This window comes from Myotis nattereri (assembly GCF_964212035.1).
Source record: "Myotis nattereri genome assembly, chromosome: 1".
Lineage (NCBI taxonomy): Eukaryota > Metazoa > Chordata > Mammalia > Chiroptera > Vespertilionidae > Myotis > Myotis nattereri.
In genome coordinates, this window is record NC_138075.1 from 29,485,196 (window position 1) to 29,502,703 (window position 17,508).

At 34.0% G+C, this 17,508-nt stretch overlaps 1 protein-coding gene across 9 annotated transcripts in view; it reads right to left on the reverse strand.

Moving 5' to 3' along the window:
- The window catches only part of GPHN (gephyrin), a 435,000-nt gene that overhangs the window by 43,278 nt on the left and 374,214 nt on the right, over positions 1–17,508 (reverse strand). For all 9 annotated transcript variants that reach the window (XM_081088057.1, XM_081088055.1, XM_081088059.1 and 6 more), the window contains 2 exons: positions 12,372–12,464; positions 2,259–2,314 (listed from right to left, as the gene is read on the reverse strand). In XM_081088057.1, the coding sequence (XP_080944183.1) occupies positions 2,259–2,314; positions 12,372–12,464 (149 nt within the window). The remainder of the gene's footprint in view (positions 1–2,258; positions 2,315–12,371; positions 12,465–17,508) is intronic.

The following is a 17,508-nucleotide window of genomic DNA, read 5'->3' on the forward strand; positions in this document are numbered from 1 at the left end:
TCAAATAATGTGAAATTTTTAAATATATATAAAGTGATTTCAGAGTCTTTAAGAAAAAAATGCCATGCAAAATGATTTTATGCATGACAATTATGAAAAACCAGCACATTAGACATTTACTGAAGTTTTGATATTTGAGAAATGTCATAACTTAAAACTAAACTTTTTGGTTAAATATAGGCAAGTCAGAAAAATTATTTAAATTATTGCTCTTGAAAATCTTTCTACCAAATGTAATTAGATAATTTCAAAATGATTGTAGTGCCTGTAACAATTTGGATGAAACATTATATCTGAGATTTTCACTGTCTGAACTCTCATAGGAATGGTAGGAGACCGATTATAGGACCTGCCTGGTAAACTTCTCCTAGCATACGAAAAAGCATATTTTTATAAGATCCATCTGATAGGTTTGATCTGGCCTCAGATGAATAACTTGTCATTGGCCATGATTTAGGTCAGAATTGGGAGGAAAAATGCTTCCAACTTCCTCGAAGATAAAATTCTGAGATAATATTAATTCCCTAATAAAAATCTTTCCAGCCTGGCCAGTGTCACTCAGTGGTTGTGTGTCTACCTATGAACCAGGAGGTCATGGTTTGATTCCCAGTCAGGGCACATGCCTGGGTGGGTTGTGGGCTCAATCCCCAGTAGTGGGGGCGTGTAGCAGGCAGCCAATTGACGATTCTCTCTCATCATTAATCTCCCTCTCCCCTCCTCTCTCTGAAATCAATAAAAACATTTTAAAATAAGTATCTTTCCAAAGATATCTGCATCATAATTATTTATTTAAAATCTTAGGTTATGTGCTTGCTTCGGCAGTACATATACTAAAATTTTAGGTCACAACATGAATATATTTAACACTACTATACTATATACTTAAAAATGATTAAGATGGTACATTTTAAGCTATGTATTTTTTACCAGATTAAAAACATTTTAGGGACTAGCTAAGGATATATACTTCTCCACTGGATATACATATGGAGTAAAACTGGAAATTTATTTATTAGAACAGCTTTAAAAAGCTTTTTTCAATATTATCACTACAAACAATCCCACTAATAGATAATATTATTGAACCCTCAATCTATGTTTGGTACAGTGTTAATTGCATTATTACATTCAATTTATATAATAATCTAAGCTCAACAAAGATAGGAATTTGTTTTATTTTTCTGTTTGCCTCTCCAGATCACATCATCATACCATCCTGTGCTGTGGCCCAGAAGGCTGACCTCTAATGGACTATTTCAACCAGGTTTCCATCACTGGATTCTGGTTAGGTAAAGCCAGTGGGAGGGGTCAACAAGAGAGAGAGGGCAGAAGAGAAAAGCAGGTTTATATTCCCTTTGCTCTTTCCCTACTGGGCTGCACTTTGGTGAAGGCCAGGTCATCACTATCACTGACAGGTGACCCTGAGCCATAGCTATGAATCTCCACAGGTCCACTCCTTCAGACATAGAGATCGTAATGGAATTTCACTGTTATCCCCTGGGTGCTTCACATTTCTTCGTTAGCTTCTCTTAACCCATCTATATCTTGGATAGTCCCCACATTACTCTTCTTAATGACCTCTTTCCAGACATATTTATTGCTCTACCATTCCAAAGTCTAAAAAGTGTCTGGCACAAAGTTGGTAGTCAATAAATATTTCCAGAATGAATAAATGAACATGAATAATCTCATTATCACAACAACTACATGAAGTATACAGTCCTTTGTGACTTACAACTCCAGTGTTCTCCCTGCTTTTCTCACAGTTATTGGAGAAAGTGATTCTTGGGATTGTACTATGTATTCCATTATTCTGCTATTTGAAAATACATTCCAGGCTCATTCAGAATTGTTATATTTTAATGTAATCTTCTGCCAAGGTAATACCTGGCTCTGACTACTACAAACAATGTGCAGTTCCCTGAGCATTCCATGTAATTTTTAAAACACTTCCGATGGTAGTTCTATTCAGAACATTGATATTTATACAGGAAGAAAGAATCATCCAATCAAGGGCTGGAAAATGTTTGTGGGCATGTCTATGAGACATGACAACAACTCCATGCCCTATATTAATAGATGCAGATTCTTACAGCAAGAAAGAATTGGTTCTTCTCATGGGAACTCTCCTTTAATCTCTAATAACGTGTCTAATCCCTCTTTAAGATTTCCCTTACAGTGATGGTTTAAACTTAGAATTAGATCCTGGAAGTGCATGAAACTGAACTCTTTAGGGCCTGTCAGGCCTATGAATCTACCTGTTCACCGGCTTGGGATTCCCCAATGATGAAACGATCTCCTGGGCCATCAGCAGCTGTGAGATGAACAGAACCAAGAACAAACATCAGAATGGACCTATAGCAAGGAATAAAAACCTACTATTGGAATTCTAAAATTTGACTCAAATGATCAGATAGGCCTCAGGAAAGTGGAATCTCCTAGATGAGACAATGGCTTTACTAGTACTCCTGGTTTGGTATCCCAAACTCACAAGTACCAATAGAAGTGTTCCTAATTCATGCTCTTTCTTGGTGTCACTTGAGATGGTCTTCCTCTTGCTTGATAATTTCCAAACATGTACTTTTAAAATAGGAAGTTCTTTTTGCCTATCTTCCTAATGAATACCACCTTATTCATGGTTATGCATTTGTGATGTGTGTGTGCCACTCATGGATATTACTATACATTTCTCCATTTTTTATAAAATTTTTAACTATTTCATACTATTTTAAAAAAAGTTATCACTCAGTTTGATCTTTATAATTACCCAGTGAAGTAGGAAGAACATAACATTCTTTTCTCCTTTTGACATTTGAAGGAAATGAGTTACAGAATAAAGGAATTCAGGTAGAAAAGGTTAAGTACATTGAACAAGTTCTGGCTTGTGGCAGAGCTAGGACTAAAATCCAGTCTCTTAATTTCCAGTACAGTGTGTATGTGTGTGTGTGTGTGTGTGTGTATGTGTGTGTGTATTTTATAATGGGTCAATGTATATTATTATGAATCAGAATGTATAGGCAGTGCTGCATCACATTTTTTCCATTAATTATTTTTAAATTGGAAGAAACCCTTTCACTATTGAGATTGAAAAAACCTTCTTATCCATTTTTTTCTGAATACAGTATAGTAATGACTGGATAAAAATACTCCTAGAAATAAATACATTCAAAAGGGTTTTCTTCACATATGATGTGGATTTCAGACCAATATGACTGGTAAGGCAATATCTACCTAATAAGTTTTAAGATCAGGACCATTAGTTCATGTTATCTGTATACAGCAAGGGTCTAGGACACATACACAGAAAAGATAACACTTTCTATAATACTATTTTAATTACATTTGCAATCATGCTGATAAATAATAAAAGTATTTTCCTTATTTTAAAAAGGACATGTGAAATTCATTATTTCTCTATGTGACTACAACATTGTTTTTTTTTACTAAAGGCTTGTAAGCAATAATGTTTAAATGAGTCACTCTTTTCGCACAGGCTTTGGTTGACCTATTGTGGAGGGAGGTAAGAATTAACATTGGGTATCTTCTACGTGAAAGATATTGTATCTCATGCTTCATAACATTATATTATTAATAAACTCTTGACTTTCTTTTGTTTGTTTTTAATCTTATAGTATTTTCAGCATTCACTTGTAAAAAAGAGAACAGTTTTCCTGTAATGCTATTCTTACTATGCTGTTTTCATGGGCTCTTCTTTTTTAAAAAAACTTTTTTTGAAGTGAAAAATTTAAACAAACATAAAAGTCTTTGCTTCAACAATTATCAACATTTTACCAATCTGTTCTTATCTATTCCTTCACTTATTTTGGCAGAATTTTAAAGCAAATCATTATTTTCTTACTGTTGAAAATTAAAAAGTCAATTAGCTTTCAGAATTCTGCACTAAATGCATCTCAAATGTGAATAAATTGTTTTTAATTATTTTTTCTAGTAAAGATATTACCAGCCTGCCATCTCCCAGTAGCAACCTAGACATTTTCTCTTTTTACTTCTTTGGGCAAGGGAAAATTAGCAAGGCTTTAGAGTAAAACAAAGCTGAATCCTGCTTCTGCCTACTATTAGCCTCAGGACTTCCAGCAAATTACTAAACTTTTTTCTAGCCTTCACAGTTTTCTTGTTGATAAAAATGGGGATAATCATTTAAAAATACTAATTCTTTTTAAAGCTTTTCATTCCTTTCACTCATTCACTAAATTTCTAAGTGTCATTGAAGTGCTGAGGTAAAGAGTCAAACCAGACACTGTTTCAATTCTAGTGTGGTGCCAGTCTGTTGTAATGTATTTTAAACTCTGGATCACAAATGGAAGTGGGCCCTAAAATCAACCCGTAAACAATGTTTGTTTGTTTTTTATTTTTATTTATTTTTTTAAAAATATATTTTATTGATTTTTTACAGAGAGGAAGGGAGAGGGATTGAGAGTTAGAAACATCAATGATGAGAGAGAATCATCGATCAGCTGCCTCTTGCATACCTCCTACTGGGGATGTGCCCGCAACCAAGGTACATGCCCTTGGCCGGAATTGAACCTGGGACCTTTCAGTCCACAGGCTGACGCTCTATCCACTGAGCCAAACCGGTTAGGGCTGTTTGTTTTTTAAATTAAAAAGAATAGAAAATATATTTCATCACACACGGTAAGGATAAATACTATTTCAGGAAACTTATTTTTATATGTGTGCATATATATATTTGTAGATATTATATATGTCATATATGTGTGTATATCATTGGCTTGTAATGTATACTGTATTTAATGTGTCTTTTTTTTTTTTTTACTTTTTAAAAACAGACTTTATTTTTAAGAGCAGTTTTAGGTTTGTAGCAAAATTGCACAGAAGAGTTCAAAGTTCCCATATCTCCCCTGCTCCTGTCCATAGTTCCTCCTATCATCAATATCTTGCATTAGTGAGGTATATGTGTTACAATGGATGAATTAATATTAATACATTACTAATTTAAGTCTGAAGGTTACATTAAGATTCACTCTGTGTTATACAGTTCTGTGAGTTTTGACAAATGCATAGTGTCTCATATCCACCATTAAACTATCATAGAGAATTAATGTGTGTCTTCCTATGAGTGTGGTTAAAATAAAACTCTTCAAGCCACTGATGTAATAGATATTAACCATATTAATCATATTAATTAATATATAAGCACAAATTAAGAAAACCACTCTAAAGGAACATGGTTTTATGACAGTACACAACGAAAGTAATGGAAGTACACTGGAGGGTCAAGGAAAGTTACCCTAATAAGAGGATTTTTTATTTGAATATGAAGGATGAATAAAGCTAAGTAGGCAAAAGGTAGGAGTGTGTGTGTGAGGGGGTGGGGGGAGAGGGAGGGAGGGAGAGAGGGAGAGAGAGAGAGAGAGAGAGAGAGAGAGAGAGAGAGAGAGAGAGAGAGAGGTGGAAATGCTCCATATAAAGTTCCTCACCTAGAGAGCAGTATGTGTAAAGGCCTCTGGTTCATGTCTTCCTTATATCTTACCCTTTAGCCATTCTCCAGTTCTGGTACTGTTGCTCCTAAGGATGACTCATTTCAGCTCCACAGCATATGCTACTTCCATTGCTTGGAATGTCCTTTCTTTATTCCCGCCTTTGATGAAAGACTTAGCTTTTAAGACTCAGTTCAAATGTCATTTTCTTTATGAAGTCATATCTGACTCCGAATCCTCAAGAGTCACCTACTTTCTCTTTTGTTTCTCCAGAGTATTCTTGAAATAACTCTAATATGGCTTCCTAATGTATTTGCAATTATTTGCTTATTTGCCTCAGGGGGAATCCCTAGAACTTGCTGCATAATAGGTATTCTATAAATGTTCAATATGTGAAGTATTCAAAGTGTCCAATAAATAAGAATAAATTAATAATCTTTTTAGAAAGATGCATGAGTGAATGAATGAATAATATTTTTTCAACACAAAATGCTGTATTTTGAATGTCTTTCATTTTCTGTTAGGCATACTGTCTTTAAAATGTGTGTCAACATTCACCATCTTTCGATATTTAGAAAGACTGCTCTGATTTAATTCTATATAACTTAGGTTATGTTGTTATTCAGTCAAGGTTATGACTACCTCATCACGATGCTCAATAAATACTTGTTAAAAGAATAAAGAAATGAATTTGGCATTTCCATAATAGGTGGAAAGTTTGTAAACTGACTTGTATGTGTTACTATTGTGTTTTGTAAATCTTTTAAAATACTTTAAAATGAGCTCTGTAAAAACAGGGATCACTTCCTTCATTTCTTTTTTGAAACCCTCTGCTCTTCAATCTTCCTCCTGTCTCCTGTTCCCCTACACATGGAAATGCACATACACTTAAAATGCTTACATCAATATTTTACACAAATGCTCTAAATAAATGTTACTGAATAATGAGTGACTGGAGATCATCTGGGGCGAGTCTGGTATAGACTGCCAGGGAGGCCAACATCTGAAAGAGCCCTCAAGTGATTCTAAGCAGCAAGATCCCTTGTGATTAGGGACTGTGAGTTAACTGGGGAGAGAATACATGGTCACTTAAACTGTGTTCTCCACCTTGCCCTGGGAAACAGACCTCTATACTGCTGGCTAAGGAAGGCTCAGCTAACCAACATAATATAAGGCTCTTTGAATGAAGAGGAGTCTTTTTAAAAATTATATTTCTCTTATAATAGTGCTTCTCAGTCCTTAATGAGCATATAAATCACCTGGCGATCTTGTTAAAATACAGATTCTGATTCAGTGGGTCCAGGATAGGACCTGAGGTTCTACACTGCTGAGAAGGCTGATGTTGCTGCTGCTGGTTCATGGACTATTCTTGTTGAGGAGCGGACAAGATTGAACTGAATATAGACACATTCAGACTAAGAGAAAGCTTAAGGAATAAAAAAAGCAGTGAACAACAACAGAAGTTCTGATTTTACATTAATGCCAAGGCTCATTATATCTTATAAAGATAGAAAAATAATAACCAATCTATCTAATTGCTGATATTTATTGAAAAAATATCTATTAAAGAGATAAGTAAAAGAAAAGTTGCCATTTTCAAGATGAATTCTACAAGCTTAGGTGTGAGGGGGCTGAAGAGGAGGAACGGTGATATATGAACCTAAAGTTTAAAAAAAAATTAAGCTACAGTATGCCATCAGAAAAGATGGAGTCCCAGGATTTCTGTAAAGGCTTAGGATCTCTGCCCCCTGCCAATTCTGACATTTCAGTTAATAAACTTTCTTTTGTTTTGTAATTGTTGAATTTAATTAGAAGGAAGTGCTAAAAGCAATATAAACCCAATCCTAACAGCAAATGCATCATATAAGTAATTCATTACACTTAATGCTAGATTCTGAAGCTTTGAATGTCCAGATTTTTTTTAGTCTTGTTTACCTGTTTATGTAAAGATTTCTGATGTCATTTTATATAAAATTGATACCATTAGATAACTATTCATTGTGGCAATGTATAGAAAATAGTGTTCCCCAAGTCATTTACTATAGAATTATTACTTATTTTCATTTTCCAGCCATATGTGAACTCTCTTTAAGCCTCCTGAAACACTTTATTCATTTATTTCCAATAATAAAGAGTCTCATCATTTCCATGTTAGGACTGAATAAAAAAGACTGCAGAGATCACATACCTTTCAGAGATCCTAGGAAATATCTTCCACAGAGGAACGAGGCAGAGGGGTTTATTTACTTTGATAACAGAAGCACACTAAGACCAGGATGACAGACAATAGGGCAATAGTATGTATGTATATAGTAAAATTAAGGTTACAGAAAGAGTTGGGGTGGGAGAAAGAGAAGGTGACAAGACTAGCACAACAGGATTAATACTTGCTGCAATTATATTGAGGGATTAAATCAGGTGAGTTGTTTGGAATTTTAAGTCTGTTGCCTTTTCTTATGGAGAGCAGGGAGCTAGGGAGTAGAACAGATGAGTGAGAAGGCATTTTATATAATTTACAAAAATGCCCATTTATTTTTAGTATTGAGAAAAAAGATATTCCTTAAATACAGTTTTAACTAAAATTAATTATTCCAAATTATCTCTCTGCTCACATGAGTAATACTCCCATATCATAGTAAGAAGAGTAATACCCTTCTTCATCTGAAGTGTCCTATAGTGGAGGCAATAGGCTGTCAAATGAGTTGGAGAACCAGCTGTGGCCAAAAAGGTTTTGAATGGGCAAAATAAAAACCCTGTAACATGGCTTTCATGAAAGACTAAGAATTAGCTCTAATAAAAAAATTATACTGATAAATCATAAATAAAAAAAGGTTATACTGAATTTTAGTATACAGTTTAATCTACTGCCAGGAAGTACAACAAAATAATAATAGTGGCTGGGCAGTGAGAAAATGGGCAATTTTGAGATGTTCTTTTTTATTTTCTATAGTTTCCAAAAGCAAATATTTCAATCAGAAATTAAAACAGAAAAAATCTTTTAAAATTTACTTTACCCAAATGGCAAAGATTTCTTTCAATATATCCTTCCAGAATTGATTGCAACATGTGGTTCTCAAAATAATTACTGGTTTGTTCATAATTTTTCCTTTTTCTAAATAATCCCAAAACAAGTTCTGAAGGGATAAGCCTTTCATATTGAACATTTTCAAGAAAGCTGACCCTGGAATTCTGAGACATTTTTTCCTTTATTAACATCTAAGAAGAAACTGTGTAATAAGATGGTCTAGTATTTTTGTTTTTTTTGCTTGTCCAATTTTCCCAACACCATTTATTGAATAGACTATCTTTACCCCATTGTATGTTCTTGTCTTCTTTGTCAAATATTAATTGACTATATAGGCATGGGTCTATTTCTGGGCTCTCTATTCTGTTCCATTGATCTATATGTCTGTTTTTATACCAGTACCATGCTGTTTCGATTACTATGGCCTTACAGTATAGTTTGATTATCAGGTAGTGTCATACTTCCAACTTTGTTCTTCTTGCTCAATATTGCTGAGGCTATTTGGGATTTTTGTGGTTCCATATACATTTGTTTTTTTCAAGACAGAATGGATGGACCTGGAGGGTATTAAGCTTAGTGAAATAAGTCAGTTAGAGAAAGACAAATACCATATGATTTCACTTATATGTGAAATCTAAAGAACAAAATAAATGAACAAACAAAATTTGATGCAGAGAGTAGGCTGCTGGTTGCCAAAGGGGAAGAGAGTTGGGGGACTGGGAGAAAGAGGTAAAGGCAGATTAAGAAGTACAATTGGTAGTTACAAAACAGTCACAGGGATGTAAAGTAAAGCATAAGGAATATAGTCAATAACATTGTGATAACTATGTATGGTGACAGTTTGGTACTGAAAACATCGAGGGAAACACTATGTAAAGTATATGATTGTCTAACGGTTAGACTCTAACCACTAAGCTGTAAACCTGAAATCAACACAAAATAATATTGAAGTAAACTGTAATTTAAAAAAAAATTGTGAGACAATGAGCACCTACCCACATCTCTCCAGGAGGGTGTGAATGCATCAAAATGATTGACTTAATCAGTATGAAGGGAGAAATAACTCTTCAAAAACATGAAGAATATGATATCTAACTTATACTGATAAATCATAAATAAAAAAGGTTTCATTTTCTTTTACCTTTCAAATTTACTCTGTCCTGAATGCAGTTTTAGGTTTATAAGGTCACAGCTCTTCCTATTATTTAAATCATCATCACTGACTCTTGCCTTCTTTACATTCTAATCTATCTTATTTTTAAAAAGTTGTTCCTATTTCTCATTTCCTTAGTCATTTTTTACTGTCTTGATTCTTTCAACCCACATACCTTAAAGCAAGTGATCCTCCAACTGGTTTGGAGTTTTATGCCACATGCTTCTGAAGGATACTGGCTAATGCTTAGTGATCCAGAGCAAGTTAGCAACCTCTTTACACCTAGAGGGTTAGCAATGCTCACAGGTGCCACTGGTTATTACTGGAAGGCCTAAGGCAAAGGCAGAGGAGAAGAAAAAAAGGGAGAATAACGGGAGTGGGGAGGAAAGAATGGCAGTAAAGGAAGACAGGGTGGAGAGAAGAGGGGACACGAAGTAGAGTGGTAAAGAACCACAACAATAGCTTCCAGGAAATTCTTTACCAAGACAATGACTGGGAGGTGGCATTATAACACAGAAAAGCCTAAGACCATGTCTTTTTGTTTACTGATGACTTTTGCTACTTTAAGTATGATATTGATATATATATATACACACACACACATAGATTTACCAACCATTCCCAATTTGAGATTTAACTATATCCACAATGTTATGTTATGTGTTAAGTCTCTGTTAAATGGTCTATATGTTAGAAAACTCTCAATACTTCACAGGAAAGAAATAATATGAATAAGTTGCATGATATATAATCTGTTGAAACTTTTATACTGTGAGATGTCATTTTAGATGTTTTTTCTCTGTGTAAAATAACTAAAATACCATCACTTCAAAACACAAAGAAAAATAAGATACTGAATGGTAACTTCACATAAAAATTTCTTTGATAGATTCTACAGCACAAAGGCTCTTTTTATGGCTCATGTGGGCTAACTGCTCTTTCTGGCAACTAGAAAAGCTAAGAGCAATAGTTTCTTTTTATTAAGTTGCTACATCTCATGCAAAAATCATAGAACAACATTCTGTTTGAGAATAATTCTTCCTCAAAAATAATTTATTTTCTTACTTTCTCCTACTTTATATTACAAAGCATGTAAAAAATAGACTTTCTTGTCCCTCTGGTATTTCATTTGTTGTAGCTGTTTGTTCTATTCTGGAAATAAAAATTATTTGTGATTTTATAGTAATACTGTATGGCTATTAATTATAAGTTCAAAACAAAATTTATATCTTAGATTGGGAATAAGAAACAAAAAGAGCCAATGAGGCTATCAGAAGATTAAAACAATTTTATTTCTGGACAATATGCATTACAAAATAAACTCTGTAGAAGGAATTAATTGGGAAAAATTTGGTAGGGATTTATTATTTATGTTTTCAGAAATACTCTAATTTAGTGAGATCAAGCAGAATGAGGTGCATCCAAGATAGTATTCCTGAGACAGTATAAACTAGTAGGAATTAATCCCCTCACCATTTTATTTACACAGAATATGAGATTAACAATTTAGGTAAATGTTATACTTTTTTCAGAGATTGTATAAGTAAATGTGTTTATCATAATAACAGTAGTGATAATAATAGATACTATTATTAAAAACAATTATTGAATGCTCTTTTTGGTGCCAGGAACTTTACTAAGGATTTTTATAGTTTCATTTAATCCTCACAACAACCTGTTGGGGTAAGAACTGTTATAATTATCACCATTTTACAGATGAGAAACTGAGGCTCAAAAAGTTTAGGTAATTTGCTAAAAGTTATATCAATGGAACTGGTACTAGAACCCAGATAATTCTTTGCTCAAAGCCCATACCCTTAACCACTTACTATACTGCCTCCAACATAAAAAGATACTTCTAAGAGATGGTGATAGAACATAGAGATTAACTAATATATATCTTTACAAAAAATAGAAAATTATTTTAGTAGTTAGAGTAAAAAGAAAATAATGACAAAAATCAGCAAGAAACTCCATAAATGATAATTAAAAAAGGAATTGGCCTTCTTAACAGTTTTGATAAGTTGGGAAATGTTTTTAGACATTTCTTCAATGACATAAGCCTTGAGTTAATAACCAATAATAGTTTCTAAGCAATTCAGTTGCGTTTTCATTTAGGGTTCTTAGATTGGACTTTAGACAGGTAAATACTATTTCTTTTTTGCTTTTAAGTTTTACGTAATCTCGGGTAACTCCAAAGGTGTGAGCTGCCTGGTACCATCTGGAGCTTTAGATATTTGAAATATGGCATCTTCCCAGGAATTAGAGGTTTCCCTCATGCTTGCTTTTTATGAAGCCTTTATTGATGTTTGAGTTTTAAGCAAGAGAAAAGATCACCCCACTTTATCCTTATGTTGGGAAACTGCTCTTCTTTCTTGTACCATATAGATGTTTTCAACTAAAAAACATCCAGACAAAGTAAGACTGTCAACTATCTGGTATGTGTAAGGCTAAAAGAATAAACTATAGTATAGTGTGTTTTTTTATATCAATCTCTACATATAATTGTAAATAATAATTTTTAAGTAACTAGTAATTTCACTAAAAAGCTTTAAACAAGATTGTGTCAGAAAATAGATAGATGTAGATTACTTTTGTTATCTGTGAATAAAATTATTTTGACAACCAAGGGGGAAACAGATTTAACAGTTGTTGGGTGCCCAGGCTGAGCCAAAAATCTGAAAAAACACACAGTGTGAGTTATGATGATACTCAAGAAAGCCAAAATATTTACCTCGAACAGCATAGCCATCTTTTACTGATGCTGGGAAGGGGGGTAGGTTATCTTTTGCATATACATCTTGAGCAAGGACTCGACCCATTCCATCTGAAAGAAGAGAAAAGAAGCAAAACATGGTTGTTGAGATTAATTTTAAACAGGCAGTCATAGACAAGATGAGCATATGTGCTTGTCTGACAAGGCTTGTATATGGGCTCAGTCAGACCTGATTTCTAACCCACAAATTGGAGACAGAAGGAAGAGATGAATCCTAGCATCCGAAATGAAATATTAGATTCAGTCCATTAATAATGCTTGCAGAGATTATTCGAATATGAGTAGCTATACAAAATCATCAAAGATGTGCTTAAGTTGACATGTCATTAATCCTTTGACAACCCAAAAATGACTTTAAAAAGCCAATTATTAAACATTTTCATATCCATTGACCCACTAATTTTACCTCTAGAAATCTATGTTAAGAAAATGAATAAATGTTTTTTTCTATGTCTAAGACTTTTTCCTCTTTTTTGCTCAATCCCTCCACCTCCTTCCAGCCTCCCCTCCTATAACAGGCTGTCAGCCTGCTGGTCTGTCTCTATTTTGCTAGTTAGTTCATTTTGTTTATTTAATTCCATATATGAGTAAAATCATATGGTACTTGTTGTTCTCTGACTGGCTTGTTTCACAAATCTCTATGCACATGCTTATTTCAGAGGTGTTTACATTAGTGAGAAATGGGAAGAAATCAAAAGACCAATAACACAGAAATTTAAATATACGAAGATGTAGCCTTATGATAAAACATTATGTAGGCTAAACTAATATTTATGAAGAAGATTCACTGACACAGGAAAACTCATATAGTTAAAAACACGCAGAATTGCACATGTAGACATATGCATAAGTATCAATAGAAAAAGATAGGAAAGGCATACATGAAAAATAAAGCATCTGGTATTTCAGTGTGCTAGAATTATATATGATTTTTATTCCTTTTGCTATATACTTTTCTGAAAGTGACCAAGTTTTCTACAATAAACATGAAATTTTTATAAAGTTTTTTTTTCCTTATGAAGAGAAAAGTAAAGACAAGAGCTTCCTTACCATTCCATTTGAATTTTAGCCTTGATTTTGCCTTTATTAACCTAAAAAAAGTAGTGACTATAAGAAAAGGGCTAAGAAGAAAAAGCCAGTCACAAAAGATCACACATGATACCTTTATATAAAATGTCCAGAATCGGTTAATCTATAGAGATCGAAAGTAGACCATTGGTTACTTAAGGCTAAGTGGGGATATGAGGGGATAGGAGGATGACAGATAAAGGGGAGAGGGATTGTTTGTGAGGTGATGAAAATGTTCCAAAGTTGATTATGGTGATTATTGTACATACCTGTGAATATACTAAGACATTGTATTGTATACTTTAAGTGAGTGAATTGTGGTATATGAATTGTATCTTCATAAAACTGTTATTTTTTTAAAGGGCAAGGATAAGAGATTTAAAAAATAGAATATTCCTCTCATTTCAACAAATAAGTATATTTAGGCAAGTCAAGAAAAATTACATTTGTAGCACAGATATACCATCTGGTCTTTACAGACCTTCTTGAAATATCATGGGGAAAAAATAAAACACCTCATTTTGAAAAAAAGAACTGCTTCATACTTAGGCTATTAAAATTTATTAATATATCATATAATTGGCAAGATTTTTATTTTGGACTTATACTAAATATAGGGTTGCTGTCTTTAAGGTAAATTACATATCTACTGGGTTAATTCTGCTTTTAGAGTTGGTATAAAGTTAACCTATCAGCAGAGTTTTAATCTCTTCAAAGAGAAAAACAAAAAGTTCTGGTCTAAAAGCCTAAGGCAAGGGACAGGATTTATAGAGAACTATGCAATTGATCGGAAAATGGTAAAAACTCCCAGTTGCAGCAGATGCAAGAGTTTTGAAGGAATAAATGCCAGATAGACAAGCACCTACTGTATATCCATATCTCCCAGTAGGGTTCAGGACTAAACAATGGGTAGCTCTTCCAAGAAGTCAATATTAGAATTGTCTGGTCAATGTCTGACCAGATGATCTGTTTGGGAACTTAAAGAGTATGTAGTAGTGCTGAAAATTACTTCATCACATGGGACAGTCTCTCTTGCATACATATAGGCACATAGATGTTAAAGCATCCCTTTTCTTTGCCCATAGGTGGAGCCCAAGGATTGTGTTGAATAAACTTTGGGCATGTGTTTTGAAAAAGGGAACCTTAGCCTTCTTCAAACTTGAATGGGAACCAGGCAGCAGTAACTTCTCAACTAGATTTTATGACTATTTTAGGTTTCACATTTAGTAGAGAAACAACAGTGAGCAGTTGAAGCTGTGGGAGCCAAAAGTTTTACTAAAAGATATAATTTCAGGAAAACATAAGCAAAATTCCTTTTTCTCAGGTGCTCTATTCCCATAGAGCCCTACTTAAAATAAGCAAAATATGATTTCCCCAATATATATTTAATACAACTAATATGTTCTCTTAGGAAGAGTTGGTGGTGGGAATTCGTAGATCTTCACAGTCAGAAGTGAGCCTTTCAGTTGTAGAAAGTTAGTCTGTGTGCCAAGAAGCTATGGCCCTACTTTCAGAGTCTGAGGAGAAAATGTTCATTGTGTTCTACTTTCCCCCCTCACACTTATTCTCTAAGTTATGTATAATAAAGGATGTCTTCAGTTTGTTGAAGATGAAAATAAATATGCATATTTCTAGATTCTGTGGGGGTCAGAAATCTTAAAGGCAGGGCTATGTATTACTGGGGATCCTGATCTGTATATACAATTAAGTGTTCTGAAGAAGGTGATAAGAAGGAAAGAGTGGAAAAGACGGGCTGATGATTTATATCATTTTGTGTTGTATGCTTACTTGTGCTGCAAGAAGACAGTGGCAGAGTGCTTGGTTAAAAGGTGGTTGCCTTTTATGCTATCAGCAGGAAACTCATGAGTCAGCTTCCCATAGGTAACAGTCATTATGCCTACTCTCCTAGTGTTAGTTTTTTTTATAATGGGATGACTGCCCGCAAAAATAACTTCAGAAAGTCTTTAGAAATTCAAATGGCTGACAATGGACACATATACAAGGAAAATCAAGATAGAGAGCTGTTTATAAAATTGAGTATGCTTTGTAACCATTAAATACAAATGTATTCTGTAAGAGGTAAAAGCAAATATTTGTTGGTTGGGCATTTATTCTGACTCAGATAATAGTCTCTTCTTGCTATCTAAATTAGGATGTCAGGAGAACTGAGTGACTTTTGGATGTAAGAGGGAAAAGCATGTTAATTTCTCAAGGTTACTTATCAGAGTGATTCCACAGTTGTAAAGTTCCCTGTGTAGTTATTTCTAAGAAGGCTTTGGAGGAAGTCAAGGGAAAATTGAGTTCAGTGCTCCAGGAAATTGATTCCTTGTCCTCACTTTGGCTAACCAGGATACTATCAGTTTATATTTCAGGAATGCAGGAAGAGTGTGGTAGATAACATAAGTTTGAAAAGAAAGATACCATTCAAGATTTCCTAATATAAAACATGGATATAACTCAGTTTCATATACTATATAAAAAACATTTAAAAACCACCATCACATCCAATCTATGTGAGAGGCTACTGAAGGATCTTTTTGACTTAACAGCTATCAGTTATGCTTACAAAAATAGTTGAGAAGGCAGACTTGATACATATACTTACTCTGGCCGAATGACCATTGGTAGGAACAACATTAGTTAAGTCCAAAGATTAAGAGGAAAGTGAAACAGGTTCAGAATTGGGTCATTACAACATTAACAAAAAAAAGTTTTTATTGTGAAATATAATATACTTATAGAAAGCTTCATGATTATTTAAGAGACATTAATCATTTAATATGGTGAGCCTATCCCAATATAATATAATTTATTCCCACATTTTGACTGTGAATTTGAAAGACTAGACAACATTGGTACATTATAAATCTAACTTATGTATTATTATAGGCTTCACAAGTTTGTAAACTGAGAAAGATTAAATGATTTAGGGTTGAATATCTTTTGGGTAAAAACAAGTACATTAATTAATCTCTAGTTACTCCAGAAGTCATGTTTATGGAATAGTACAAAAAAATGCCTAAGCTTTTAAAACATGTAGCTTGTTCAAAGAGGTATTGCATTGTGCATTTGTATTTTTCCATCTAGGGATGCTCATTACCTGTCAATGTAATGAGTGAGGGCCGGCATTACAGTTTTACATCATAAAATAAAAATAAGCTTTGTGCAAAGTTACAGAATTTGGATAAATACAAATGTTATGATTATTAGAAATGATTAAGATGATTTAGAAATACAAAAAGATGCAATGGAATTGATAATGAATTAGTTCTTAGACTGTATTGTGGTTTCATGATATAAATTTTATATCTCTGTTATATATTTCATTTATATCCTACATAATAAAAGGCTAATATGCAAATTGACCAAACAGTGGAATGACTGGTGGCTATGATGTGCAATGACCACCAGGGGGCAGACACTCAATGCAGGAGCTATCCCCTGGTGGTCAGTGCGCTCCCACAGGGGGAGTGCTGCACAGCCAGAAGCCATGTTCACGGTTGGCGGGCGCAGTGGCGGTGGCAACGCTAAAGATGTCCAACTGCTGGCGTAGGCCTACTCCCAGGGAGCAGGCCTACACCATCAGTTGGACATTCCCCAAGGGCTCCCGGACTGTGAGAGGGTGCAGGCCAGTTTGAGGGACTCCCCCTGAGTGCACGAATTTTGTGCAATGGGCCTCTAGTATATAAAATATTAAGCTTTAAAAGTAATAAGTGCATAACTGTAAAAAGCATTTACCTTAATTGAAATGAAAGATATATATTCTTGGGAAAACATTTGTTTTAAAAAATACCTAAACCTGTGGTCACAGAAAATATTTCAAATGAAAGTAAATGATCACTCCTTGTGGTACTTAATGATGGAAACTTTTCCACACCAAGGTCACATGAATAGGGTGTCACTGATAAATAGATAGCACTTAGGTGAAAGGGATGGATTTGTTGGTCAGGATTTGGTAGAAACAAACAAAATGCTCTTTCTATAGTTTGAATAATTTAAATAAACTCTTCTTTATTGGTAGTTTCTC